The 14,402-nt window shown below is 36.3% G+C and overlaps 1 protein-coding gene across 1 annotated transcript in view; it reads left to right on the top strand.

The window, feature by feature from the left end:
• LOC122815151 (T-cell-specific guanine nucleotide triphosphate-binding protein 2-like) overlaps positions 1 to 14,402 on the top strand; it is a 354,138-nt gene that overhangs the window by 21,437 nt on the left and 318,299 nt on the right. The window contains exon 2 of the mRNA XM_044087405.1: positions 1,593 to 1,691. Coding sequence (XP_043943340.1) covers positions 1,662 to 1,691 — 30 coding nt within the window. The 5' untranslated portion in view covers positions 1,593 to 1,661. The remainder of the gene's footprint in view (positions 1 to 1,592; positions 1,692 to 14,402) is intronic.

Genomic DNA, 14,402 nt, shown 5'->3' with positions numbered 1-14,402 from the left:
TTATATTGGTACACTGCAGGTAGCTTGGGAGCATTGTCGCCTCACAGTAGGACGCTGTCCGGTTCAATTCTCAGCTAGAGCGTCTTCTGCGTGGCGACATGCATGAATGGCCATACCTTTGTTGAAGGTTGTGCATCAGGGCTGGCAACTCGGCATGTAAAAATCAACTGCCAGTCATTAGCGGACCGGAGTTCCGCTGTGGCGACCCCTAACTGGGAAAAGCCGAAAGACACAACAACAACTGCAGGTAGCTTGGAAGGTGAGACGTTATGAGTCAACAAATGCAAAGTCACACCACAGGTGACTTTCAGTACCCTAGCACAGATTTCACCCAACAAAAAGTCAAACTCACATTTTGACTTTTCTTCCAGTGATGATTAATATCCCCAGCAAGTACTGAATTTTTGCACTATAGGTTAAACCATAGTTTCTCTCTACTAGTTACATCACTGAGGTGTGAAGAACTGCTGTTGTGATACCCCAGAGTAAAAGCATCCCCTCTACTGACCCTGGGAATTACAGACCTATTGTGCTACAGTTATTTGCAAGCCAATGAAATGCATTCGCTAAACAACTACACAGCAGTAATGATAACTATACATCCCTGGATACTCACCAGTTTGGCTTCATAATGCATGCGCAACCTGGTTGAGTGTTTTGAAAGGGTTACCAAAGGCATACATAAGGGATATACACTATGCAATGCCTACCTGGGCCTTGACAAGGACTTTTGTTGTACCCCTCATGTTGAGATTGCTGCAAACTCCTCTTATTCAATATTAATCCATACGCAATTTGTTGTATAGGTAATTGGCTATCTCACAGAACTTGTACGAATAAGGTAGGAGACATTTGCTCTTGTCCCATGGGACTCTGTCCTGCGCTTCCTTTTCTTTGGTATAAACTTCTCTGACATGAAAGCCAATTTTAAGAAGCTATGGCTAACCTGGTCTGACAATTTTTGCAGACTGGGGCAGTTATTAAATCCCATTTTGCTATTTATATTCATTAAAGCTTTGACCAAACAAATGCTTTGTTTTTTAAACATGGGCTTACCTTCAATGCCAGGAAATGCAGCACAATGTCCTTTGACAAAGCTATCATGATTAATGCTTGGCATACAGATAACATTCCACTTACAAAAAAAAAAAAAAAAAAAGAAACATAAAGCTAAGTGTGAGACCAACCAGAGAATTAATGGATTACTTTAAGAGCTTTCATAAAAACACATGAAGGATTGCATCAAAAAGCTAGGCACAGTCATGTGATTAAACAGCATGTCAGCTGATCATATATGCAATTTAAAAAGACCGGCTTCTCTAAATGTTTATGTTAAAATAAATTGCAATAAGTGTGTTTATATACAGCACAAATTAAATTTTGTTTTCATAGTAAAAACAAATACTTGTCATACTGCCAGTGACAGCACCAAATATTATTCTAAAAGACACGACACACACACACACACACACACACACACACGTGAAAAGCATATGTATATATCCATATCAAACTGTATTTCATGCACTATTGCTACATGTAAATGTGTTTTGTGACTTAATTAACATATAGCATTGCATTACATTTTTCAGGGTCCCTTTTGCTTCTTGCTACTTGTACAACACATCTGCATTTTACTCTAGTTCGCATCAGTTTTTACAATGGGGAACTCATCCAGCAAGGATTATGATGTAAGTTCTTTATTATCTTCAATATCTGTGTGTGTGTGTGTGTGTGTGTGTGTGTGTGTGTGTGTGTGTATTTATATGCATATATTTGTGTGTGTGTGTGTGTGTGTGTGTGTGTGTGTGTGTGTGTGTGTGTGTGTGTGTGTGTATTTATATGCATGCATTTGTGTGTGTGTGTATTTATATGCATGCATTTGTGTGTGTGTGTGTATTTATATGCATGCATTTGTGTGTGTGTGTGTATTTATATGCATGCATTTGTGTGTGTGTGTGTGTGTGTGTGTGTGTGTGTGTGTGTATTTATATGCATGCATTTGTGTGTGTGTATTTATATGCATGCATTTGTGTGTGTGTGTGTGTGTGTGTGTGTGTGTGTGTGTGTGTGTGTGTGTGTGTGTGTGTGTGTATGTCTATGTATCTGTGTATATCTATTTTTAAAACTAAAACAAAGCAAAAGGTTGGCTGTCCACTCTGTATTGAGCAATAATTTATTAGCGCTTTTTGTCTGCCAATGTTGCCAAACTTCTTCAGATGAATTAAAAAGGAAAATACATCATATAAATAGTAAATGCATGAAAACATCACTTCCTGTTTCTAAATTGTTAATTAGAAATACATAAAAATACTTTGTTATATAAACAACAACAACATAATAAACTGGATGAAATGAATCCAAATAAAAAGTGTTCTTCACACTATGTAAAAAATATGCAGTTTACACTAATCATCTATCTAAAGATTTCAAATTCAGTAAACATTTAACATTACAGTTATCATTTAAGGCCAGGAAAATTAAAGGAATTAAGCCGCAACTGCCAGAGTAATTCCTTTTCCTCTAGGATTAAAGACCATGGACCATCCCTACTATCAAAAGAAACTTTTTCTAAAATGGTGACTAAAAAATTATGTTGGCTGTTATCTGTGATGTGCCTCGCTAAAGCATTGTTGGGGTTATTTTTACGGGTGTTGTACATATGTTCATATATGCACCGTTTCAAATGTCTTTCGGTTTTACCTACATAGAAACAGTCACATTTGTCACATAAGGCCAAATAAACCACCCCTTTAGTTTCACAATTATATCTATCTGAATGCTGGCCATTAATGTTTAAGTTCTTACCTACTTTAATGTGTTTACAAAAATTGCACCTACCTCATTTGTACATGCCAGGGCTAGTTACCAATTTTTTGAAAGGTCTTTCAAGAAGTGTTTTCAAAATTGTAACCTCTTTTAAAAGTAATAATGGGTCTATCACCTAACTTGTGACATATGGTAAGCTCAGTTTGGATTAAGTCCCAGTTGTTGGTCAAAACCTTTTTCAAAATGCCCGCATTAGTTGAAAAGGGGGTAATAAAAGTGATGTTATATTCACATGTAGGATGATGGTCATTGGCTATATTAGTTGTATCTGTAAATGTCACCAAAGATGTCTCTAGGGATGGATTTCCTTCCTCAAAGAGTCTATCCAAAATAGGTTTAAAAACTCAATTTTTTTCTTTTAGAAATTACTTCTTGTATTACATTATCAACTAACTCAAAGGGATAAGATCTTTTTATAAACATTTCTCCAAGTGTGTTAACATCCATCAAAAAGGAAGTGCAAAGAGAGGACATCCTTGCCGCTCGGACAAGCTGTCCTTTTACAACTGCCTTCTTTTGGTGGAAAGGGTCGGAACTTTCATAATGCAGGAAGCAATTGGAATAAGTAGGCTTCCTGTACACGCTAGCGAGATATCTTCTGTTAGGAATGTCCTTGGCTATTAGGACATCCAAAAAGGCTATCTTATGTTTGTTGAATTCAAAGGTGAAATTCAAAAATTCAGTAATGAAAGATAAGTGTTTTACAAAGTTTCCAGCCATAACTTCATCGCCATCAAAGAGAATGAAGATATCATCCAGGTAGCATGTATACCATTTGACATGTTCTTTGAAAAGATTGTCTTTAAATAAAAAATTCCTTTCCCAAAAAGATAAAACACTATTAGCAAAACTCCCCCCACATGGGAGCCCATGGTTACTCCCGAGTTTTGTTTATAAAAAGTCTCTCTGAAGAGAAAGAAATTATTGGACAAAACAATGTCTAAGAGTGTTTCAATCAGATATACTTCATCGTTATTGGCACTTTTTTCTACCAAAAATTCCCTCACCCATTCCAAACCCAAGTTTTGTGGAATCACTGTATAAAGGTCTTTGATATCTACTGTGAGGAAATTCAAAGACTCATTATAAATAAAAAGGTTAAGTTGTTCCAAAAAATGCCAAGAGTCATGACAAATTTGTGACTCTTGTTTCCAAAAATTTCTTTAATTTGTGGTCAGCAAGTTTTACGCAAGCAAAAGTCATAAAACCTCGCCCACTAACAATAGGACGAAGGGGTGGATCTTGAATGCTTTTATGTATTTTAGGTAGTGAAAAAAGATATGTATTTTTGGGGCTGGCATACATAAATAATTATAGGTCTCTAAAGATATAACCCTTTCTATAAATAAATCATTGAGTAAAGACCTGATGTGTTGAGAAGCTCCATTAATCTCATTTAATGAGACTTCAATGTAAGTATCGGCCTCTGATGTTGATCTAACTTGATCAACATAATTAGTTTCATCCATGAAAAACAAACCCCCTCCTTTGTCAGGTTTGATCACTCTGATGTTGTGTGCCCTCAAATTTTCCAAGGCTAATCTCTCACTTTCCGTAATGTTGTTCATAGATTTAAATGGCCTATTTAAGGAATGTCTTTAATCTAATTCACAACTTTTTTCAAATAGTGCCAAAGTGGGATGTAAAGGGGGGGGGGGTGAAGAGACTGGAAATTCTTAACTCACTGTTGTTAGCTAAACATCCATTTCCAAATACTAGTTTTAAATTCAATTTACGTAGAAAAAGTTTAAAGCCAGTGAGAGTCCTGGCCAAATCTGCTGGTTTACTCGGTACAAATGTTAAACCTTTAGCTAAAAAGTTGGCAGGTTTCTGAGTTACAACGTGGTTTGAAAAATTGAAAATATTAAAATCACCAGCAGAGTTGGTTACAACTTTAACATCTGTATTGGAACTTTGTATGGTTTGTTCCACCGAGTTGGTTACAACTTTAACATCTGTATTGGAACTTTGTATGGTTTGTTCCACCTGTTCGGTCACCTCTGTCTGTGATTTTTGAACTCTCTGTCGGCGATTCCGATGTTGACCCCCTCCCCCCCTTTGTTCTGATTGTTCTGATTTTGATGGTAAAATTCCTGGGACGTATGGGAATTAGACAAAGTTTGTTCCTTCTCTTTAATTCTTTCACTCTGTCTGGGGGGCATACGATGGACCACTGGAGATCCCTGAGAGTCAGTTGGTGAGTCATTCTCACCTCTGTTACTTTGGGCATCAATGACATGTCCTATATTGGTGTTAAGTGTACTGTTTTGAGAGTGAGGAGGTGATGGATACACTGTGCCTCTCTCATAGTCCCGTTTGTCATGGGCCAACTGTTTTTATTTTTATTTCTTTAAACTTCAGTAAACTGTGGTCAATACTAGTAAAAATACGCCCAAAGTCATATTTATATCTAAAAAATCGGAATCTGATTTGATGGACTTTTCCAGGGTGTCTAACTCCTTGGTCAGGTTGTCGATCTGGTTTTGATAGTCTTTAACCAGAAGTTCCAAAAATTGGCAACCTTGCTCATCAAATAAGTGAAGTAATACACAATGGAAGGAGGAATTTTTAACCAGTCCAGGTTTTGACCAAAGAATGGGACTTAATCCAAACTGACCTTACCATATGTCATAAGTTGGGTGATAGACCCATTATTACTTTTAAAAGAGGTTACAATTTGAAAAAACTTAACCTTTCAAAAAATTGGTAACTAACCCTGGCATGTACACATGTGGTAGGTGCAATTTTTGTAAACACATTAAAGTAGGTAAGAACTTAAACATTAATGGCCAACATCTCTGTATTTCAGATAGATATAATTGTGAAACTAAAGGGGTGGTTTATTTGGCCTTATGTGACAAATGCAACTGTTTCTATGTAGGTACAACCGAAAGACATTTGAAACAGTGCATATATGAACATGTGTACAACAGCTGTAGAAATAACCCCAACAATGCTTTAGCCAGGCACACCACAGAGAACAGCCAACATCATTTTTTATTCACCATTTTAGAAAAAGTTTCTTTCGATAGTGGGGTGGTCCATGGTCTTTAATCCTAGAGGAAAAGGAATTACTCTGGCAGTTGCGGCTTAATTCCTTTAATTTTCCTGGCCTTAATGATAACTGTAATGTTAAATGTTTATTGAATTTGAAATCTTTAGATGGATGTGTAGTGTAAACTGCATATTTTTTACATAGTATGAAGAATACTTTTTATGTGGATTCATTTCAACCAGTTTATTATGTTGTTGTTTATATAACAATGTATTTTTATGTATTTCTAATTAACAATTTAGAAACAGGAAGTGATGTTTTCATGCATTCACTATTTATATGACATATTTTCCTTTTTAATTTATCTGAAGAAGTTTGGCAACATTGACAGACGAAAGTGCTAATAAATTATTGTTTAATACAGAGTGGACAGCCAACCTTTTGCTTTGTTTTAAATTTTGGTTCCAGTTTTCATTCATTTTCATTTTTACATCAGTTTTTTTAATATCTATTTTTACTCATAGCAGTACTATTTTTCCACATATGTTTTCCACATATAGTTGCTTTGAAGTTATCTTGTGATTATTAACAATCCTCCAGGTGATTGCTGATGTATATCATGTTCCACTGATGACTATTTAGATATGTTTATTAACTTAATATTGTTATTAAATTAATTTGGTTACTGAAGTGATGTTTGTTTACATTGGATACTCAGACAGAAGAAATCCATTTTCTCAGAGCATAAAGAAATATGACAACAGCTTGTTTCTAATTTATACAACCCATCAAAATATTATATGGTTTTATAAAAATGTAATGCAGTTCTATTGTATTTATAGAATAACATAGGAAAGTTCAATCCTATCTATTGTGAAATGGAATTTTTTCATTTCTTTCTGATGATGACATGATTATTAATGCATATAACAAGTTAAATGTTGGTGTTGTAATAGCAAAAATCAAATTTAATCCACCTTCTACAAAGGAAACTGCAAAATATATATCTATAATGAATCTGATTGAACTAGAACAGATATACCAAATGTAGAGTGAGAACAAATATCTCTAGTTTGAGTTGCTACCTTGTTGGCATTATTAATTATTTTATTAGTTTTAGTTATGTATATGGCTTTGGGTAGCAATCCATCTCAATCACAGATGGACATCAACAGCTAGTCACCAGAAAATAGTATGTCCCCTTATATCAGTTAACAAATAATTAAACTGTAAATCATAACATTCATGCATTGTTTAGCATGTATGAGACTGTGCCATTCTTTCCTGGCAGGAACTAAATGTGGTTTTCTTTCTGGATGGTAGGTTTTTAAACCATTTTGAGGTAGATGTTATGTGTAAATACCATTTTTTCCACTTGCAAAGGTTTGGTATGTGACTAACCTTCCCATTTATGGCTGTCATGCATGTCACAGTTCACAAGAATACATTTTCCTCTTTTTTATTGCCCCTTTGATTGGACCTTTAACCAGCTATTTATGATATTTTGTAACATCTAACCTTTGATTGTGTTCATTGAGCTTATTTTGGATCGTCAAACAGACATATTAATGGAATTTAGAGCTTTTAATATTGTTGAACAGTTTATTTACATATAATTATGTGTTTTATTTCATTTTCTGTTCATGTGTTCTTTGGTTATCTATTTTGATTGAATTACTTAATTTATTCTCTATTTATTTCCTGGCTTTGTATGTACATAGCTGTAAAGGACTATAATAAAACTGTAGGTGAAGCTGGTACTTGTACAGCTCACAGGATATTTGGTCAGGCCACAGTTGGTGAAGTAATTTGTAGAATATGCCTGGAACATATGATTTACCATTGCACTGGTCTTACCCTTGTTTTCAGGGTCAGACCACTGATCAAAGACATCCTTTTATGAAGTTAGGGCATTGTCAAAATCAGCCTTGGCAATGTGATGACCACAATTGCTTTTAGCTTGTGATTGCTACCAGGGTATGGTCTTGCTATCCATGCCAATGATACCGATATGTGATGGAAAGGTTAAGGTCCATCGTCTTCCCCACTGTATCCAATAAATGATCCAAACAACAATATATATATGAATGAATATAAATCAGTATAATTTAACCAGATATGCAAGGTGGGCCTTATAATCATGTGGATAATAAACACTGCTGCCTTGACTATGGGACCATAACAGACCTAAACAGGTTCTACTACTAACTACCACAGAGCAGAGTCATAGTCACTGTTCACACCTTCCTCTGAATTCAGTGCCTTATAGTGCCAGATTATCCACAGTAATGAGAATATAACTAAACTACTACATCCATGCATGCACGCATGCAATAATTTCCAGGAGAGGCAAATAATAACTTTCTATCTAATAACCCCCTGCATATTGACAGAAGTGTCCTCATTCATGCCAGTCCATAGAAACTTCACACACCAGTCTTTTATTACAAGTAAGCCAAATAAAATAAAGGAATTGCTGGTAACATGTACCTGAGCAGCCTGGCTCAGTCAGAGATGGATGTAAATGGTTAGTCATGACACAACAGCATGTCACCTCATATCAATTAAGAAAGAAACAAATTGTCACAATGTTTTAACATCAAATAAATCTAATACGTTATGAAACTAAAACTGTTCTTTTACTACAGAAAAAACAGAGAAATATATTTTGAGGAAGTAATTATACATGCAAGGTGTAATTTTGTACAGAGAAAAAAAATAAAATAAAGTGTTTCAATTTATTTCATTTTTTTATTAGAAAAACGCTAACTGACCAGTTCCCGATGGAAACGGTTATGGGACTACACTTTAAAGTTTGCTTTCAGTCTTTAGCTGCAGTCTTACAGTAGCCAATTACTTGTCTTGCCGTCTATCATGTATTTTTTCACAGCATTTTTGGTATTAAATAATCTGCTGTGTTTTTCTGAAAAACTTAGTTGTACGTTTTATACACTTTATACATTTGACCCTTTATCAAATTCATACCAACAAAATGACCATTGTAGGTTTGTATGGAGCCCCACACCTCTTCGCTATTTAGAACTTAAGTGAGTCTTCTTGATAAAAAACATGAAGAAATGAAGCTTGAATTGATGGTTCACCTCTTTGGTACAGTACCAATTCCTTCATTTGACATTCTGTATGTTTGCTTTTTAAATGAATACATGCCCATATGACCTTAAAAAAGAATGTCATGGACTGTGGACAGAAATTTCCATTGGTAGGTCCATGGCACTACTCACTGTTGTATTATGTCTCCCTGTAGGTATCCCTCAGGAATCCATTCCCCCACAATAATCCCCTGTCCAAGTATATGGACTTCCTTTGCTGTTGAGAGTTAGGAGTGACCCTGGCTGCCTCCATCATGTTGTATAAGCTGAGATGTCCCATATTTCTCTTTGCACCCCTCCTGAGTTCCCCTTCCAAATGAAGTTTGATACCTTTTGACATTTATGACTCATATTCACGCTGGATGCTGTTACCTAACTTCCCCTTGAAGTAACTCTGTCTCAGGTTCTATGGACTTGGGCTGGGTCTCCCCCTTTATTGCCATCCTCACATGTCTGACTCCATGCCTGCCTGTGTGCATCTAACTGTGGATATATGTAAGGTAAAATATCATCACATAGTTTCCTATTAAAACATCCATAAGGCAATCAGTGAATAGTGCTATCTGCTTGTTCTTTTAATCCCTTCTCAGTCCAACTAAACTCTGGTAAGTGGCACATGGAAAGATGTCTGTCCTGAGGTCCTAAGTGAAATGAGTTACCTGGGCAAGTGCATCTCCTTTCTACCCACTGCAGGCTTAACAATAGTTATGTGTGACATCACATCCCTCTTGGCAATGGCCAAATTCCTCTCCAACATGGGTACAGGCCCTTGCGTTACATTAGAGTAGTGCATTTCTCTAGAAAGTCTGGCACTATAGTGGTGCCTCCTCTGCCTGCTGCCTCACATGACATTTGTTCCCTACTTTGTCAGTGTGGATATTTATACTGCACATGCCTCTCTTGGTTACACTAAAAACAATTAACCTCAACAACTGGATATGTTCTAGAAAAATGGGCTTCTCCCTTTGTCTTTTCCCTTTGGAACCTGCTTTGATTGCCCCAGGCACTCCCTTATACCCATGTAAAATGCTAGGTATCTTCTCCTTATACAGCTGTGACCTGCTGGCTTGTTAGAGGTCATCCTTTCTATTCACCTTCTCACCACTGATAACACTAGTTTTTTAACCCCAGTCTGATATGCTCAAGCAAAGTACTGAAAGGCTGTACCATTATTATAATGTATCTCAACAATTCAAAAGTAGTAACGTGACATCTGTTCATCCAACTATAAAAATAAGTAATTACTTCACTGCATTCGCTGACACTACCTTCTCCCCTTCTCCTTTGTTCTTTTTCTCTGTAAGTGTCACGAGTCAGTTTATAACACACACACAAAACAGTTTTACTTTGTTAGAATCAATGCAGTCAGTATCATTTAACTCATTCACAACATGCATTGTCTTACTTGTACAGAGAGTATATCAAAAGCACATTCATCACCCCTGGTCTGTTTCATGTTGAATATAAAACCTTTCCTTTCAACTGCCTAGATAAAACTTATAAAAATCACCCACATCCTTATTCTGAGGAAAGAGTTTAGTATGACTTTGGCATTCAAGGCTCAGTTTTCAACCTGATTACTCACATGCCTCTAACAAAGGGCCACCACTCCTCTGTCATGTTGATACTGCATTTCTCTTTCTTCTCAAACCTTTACACATTCAGCGTCTTTCTCTTCTTAGACACATTATCTCTGCTTTTGTTGTCTTTCAGCTTTGAGCTGTTTCTCTATTTCCACTACCTTGTTGTGTTTTATCTCTACTACATCTCTAGTCATTTTGGTTTGATCTGACTTCTTGGGCCATCTGGGTAAGGAATGATTTACTTTGTTGTATGTTTAGCAACTACAGGGTTTCTGCACTTAGTGTTCGCTCCAACCAAAACAGTTAACACTGCATGCTAGGTCATAACATGAGGCTGGATTCTGATTGTCTTGCTTTCTTTAGTTACCTGGTTACCTGCAATACTAATATCTTTCCATATTGTCAAGAGTTCATTTTTGCTTTATTCATAAACACTCTCCCTAAAAGCAACACAACTTTTGTGCAACATATACCTGTCTATATTTACCTTGAGGCTGCCAGGATACCCACACACCTTTGGTGATAAAATTACTTTGCCGGCTAATTAAGACCAATTACAATACCTACACTACTGCAAACCAAACTGTAATGACGTTAACTACCAGACATATGTAGTGCAGTCACTGCTACCAGTTTGTGATGGCTGCCAAGAGCATGGTCTTATGATCCCACTAATACTTGAGACAGGGGCTATAGTCCTCATAGCTGTTCTACCACAATAGAGTATTACTATACAACAATAAACACAAAATAACCTATAAATACAAATTAGTGTAATATTAATATATAAGTGAGAACTGGTCTTAAAATGATATAGAAAATATTCGCTGTTGCCTGTTGCCATACCCAATTAATTCCCACACTGAGGAACAGCAAAGTAGAGTTCTAGGCTCTGGCTTCACTGGCCTGTGTCTCACTTCTTCTCAGTTCCATAATTTACAGTGATAGATTATCCTCAGTGGCTGTAATGTAACTACACTGATGCATTCAAATGCATGCAGTAATTTTCAGGAGAACAGTGTAATAACTTTGTGTTACACCCATCTTCTGCTTTATGGTACCCTGGTAAACCTCAGCTGCTATTTTAATATGAAGATATAAACCAAATAAAATATAAGAACTGATGGTAATATGTAACACAACAGTTTAGTTCCATCAGAGGTGGATGTCAACAACTTACCACCCAGCAGTAAGTTCTATCATATCATTCAACAAATCAATCAATAAACAGCCATCCACTGACTTTTAAAATTAAATAAATAGACCTATCTACTATGAATAAAATGAGTAACAGAGTTTAAGAATCTACATATAAAGACAAGTTGTAGTTTTGCAAAGGAATGTATAAAATAAATATATAATACAGAGAAAAATCCCTGTTTTACCTTTTAAATCCCACTGCAGTATAGCTGCCTCTCACTGACAGAACAAATATACTTATGCATTTTAAACTGTATTTTCAGATTTCAGCTGCAGTTTGACAGTAAGCCATCACCTATCCTGTAGTATTAAATTATTTTACCCACATATAGTATTTTACATACCTGCTATATTTCACAGGAAACAGTTATATGCTTTATACACTTTTATAACTTTATAGCTTTAGTACACTCTTACTAATAACAATTTCAGGGATATATGCAGTCCTCACATCCTTCACTGGGATATGTTGTGTCTTTAACTAGATTTGCCTCCAAACTGTAACTTCTGTAAATGATAATCATGTGGCAGTCTCAGAAGACTCCGTGGGGCTTATAGTGAGCTGCTTGATCTGAGAGTGCTTGCAACCAGTAGCCAGGTCAGTTGGCAGCCTGGATAGACTCCCTCAAGTTGAAACTGAATACCAAGAAAAAGAAACTATCCACTGCTGTTGTGTCCCAAAGAGCTCTCCTTGCCACAGTCACTAAATCATAAAGCCAGTGAGCACATTGACATAAGATGTCACAGTAGTAGCCGTGGCTGAATATTGGTACTTCAGTCGCACCTGGTCGCAATGCTGATCATGCCCCTTAACAGGATGTGTGCAGTGCAGCCAGCCCTTCTCCTGACTGCTTGTATCACATATCCCCAAGCATAATTGCTTGATATAGCATTCCCCATGTACTTTTGTTTATTGCACATAGCAGTGATACGCCAGTGCGCAGAGCATATTGTGTTTCAGCTTTTCTGAGCTTGCAGCCTCCTAGTGAATGAGCAAGACAGTTTTTAAAGTACCTGGCAGTGATTTCTCTTTCCCTGAGATGTAACAACATTGGACTGAGAATAACAAAGTACAGGGCTAATGGAGTTGGGGAAGGGTGGTATTTAGTGAAAGCTAAAATACATTTGTTTCTGACATATGTGTTACTTAAGCTATCAGTTATGGGTGATATTTGCTAGACAGTTATGGTATGAGTTAAGTCGTTTTAAGGAATCATAGTGGGCCCGAATTACAGGTGCTAAGAAAATCTGTTTTACTAACTTACTAGTTTATATGTATTAACCATTTCAGGAAGTTTAGATACAGTGTTTAAGAAATGGCTCAAAACAAAACTGATGTCAACAGATACTGTTTATGTGTCTCAAGTAGTCATTGTTTCTCATTTAAAAGATTACCAGACTGTTTTATATATGTCCAGACCTCTATTTATTGGAATGGATACTGTTTTAAATTACAATGATAACTAGCAAAGATAGTTTCTGGATCGGCCTTTAGAACATTATGGAGGTCCATCCAGTCTTTCGAGACACTGCAAAGTCTGGACATGTCTTGAAAAGTGAAAGAAATTTCTGTCTTCCTTTCATAGTGTTTGTCATGAGTGTAATAGTTTCACAAAATGTGATATCTAGAGGGAATCTGAGGAGTGCAAACTCTAGTCATTTCAAAGATAGTCTTGTATAAGAAGGGACAGTATCTCTCCATCTCTCTCACGTGCAGAATCCTCATCATAGGAGTGGACTCTATTGCATTTCTTTTTCATAGCAACATAATCTGAAGGAGATTCCTTAGAGGATGCAAGAACTTGTATTTAAGGGTGTCCTCCATCAGTAGGTCTGTGTTAGTCTGGCATGTACTGGACAGTTGAAGGTGTATGCTCTCCCAGCTGTATAATGCAGAAATCGTCTTCTACAAAGCTGTGATAATCAATTAGAAAACCAATTATACTGGTGGTCGAAGTAGCCTTGGTAATATGAAAAGAACATCTACCATCAAATTGAAATGGGATCTTGCATGGATAGTGGCCGATTACTTCTAAAGCACTTTAGATTCAGAGATATTGGTCTGGCTGAAGCCTGGATCACTGGAATTCAGTCCTAGAAATTACAGAGGTTGGACAAAAGAGATAAACCTACACATTTAGCCTACTTTCTGCCCAGCAATTGATGTATTTACCACTTTTAGAAAATTAGCCTGTTTTCTGTGTAGCAGGGATTTGTGTAGGTGATATGTTTCTATTTTTTTACGGGTTTAAATACCCTTGTTGTGAGAACCTTTAAAAACATTTCCCACTGAAGTTGCTAGAGAATTTACTTTTCTGTTCTTAATTTTCAGAAACTGATGCATAGCCACAGACTGCTGTTTTTTACTTCTCATATGTTTAATCAAATGAAAATGTAATTTTTTTGTCGGTATTTACACATTCAACAAAATGTTACTTGAAAACAACAGTATAAATTCTTAAGCATTTTTACAGGAGGCAAGCTCCCCTCCCTCCACTACTTATAGACTCATTCCATGATCACACAGCAGTGGTGAAAGTGAAAGACATGAAATGCAGTGCAGTCTGACATAAGAAATGAACCCTTTATGCCTAGTAAACCACTCATTTGACAAAGCAAAGTCAAGTAAAGTACAGTCTCTTAAAAAACACATGAAAAGATTGTAGAGAAACATGTTTTATCAGG

The sequence above is a fragment of the Protopterus annectens genome, chromosome 11.part0 (genome assembly GCF_019279795.1).
Source record: "Protopterus annectens isolate FY-2018-M chromosome 11.part0, PAN1.0, whole genome shotgun sequence".
Taxonomy (NCBI): Eukaryota; Metazoa; Chordata; order Ceratodontiformes; family Protopteridae; genus Protopterus; species Protopterus annectens.
The sequence above is the reverse complement of the archived record's forward strand: the minus strand, read 5'-3'. Positions and strand labels throughout refer to the sequence as shown.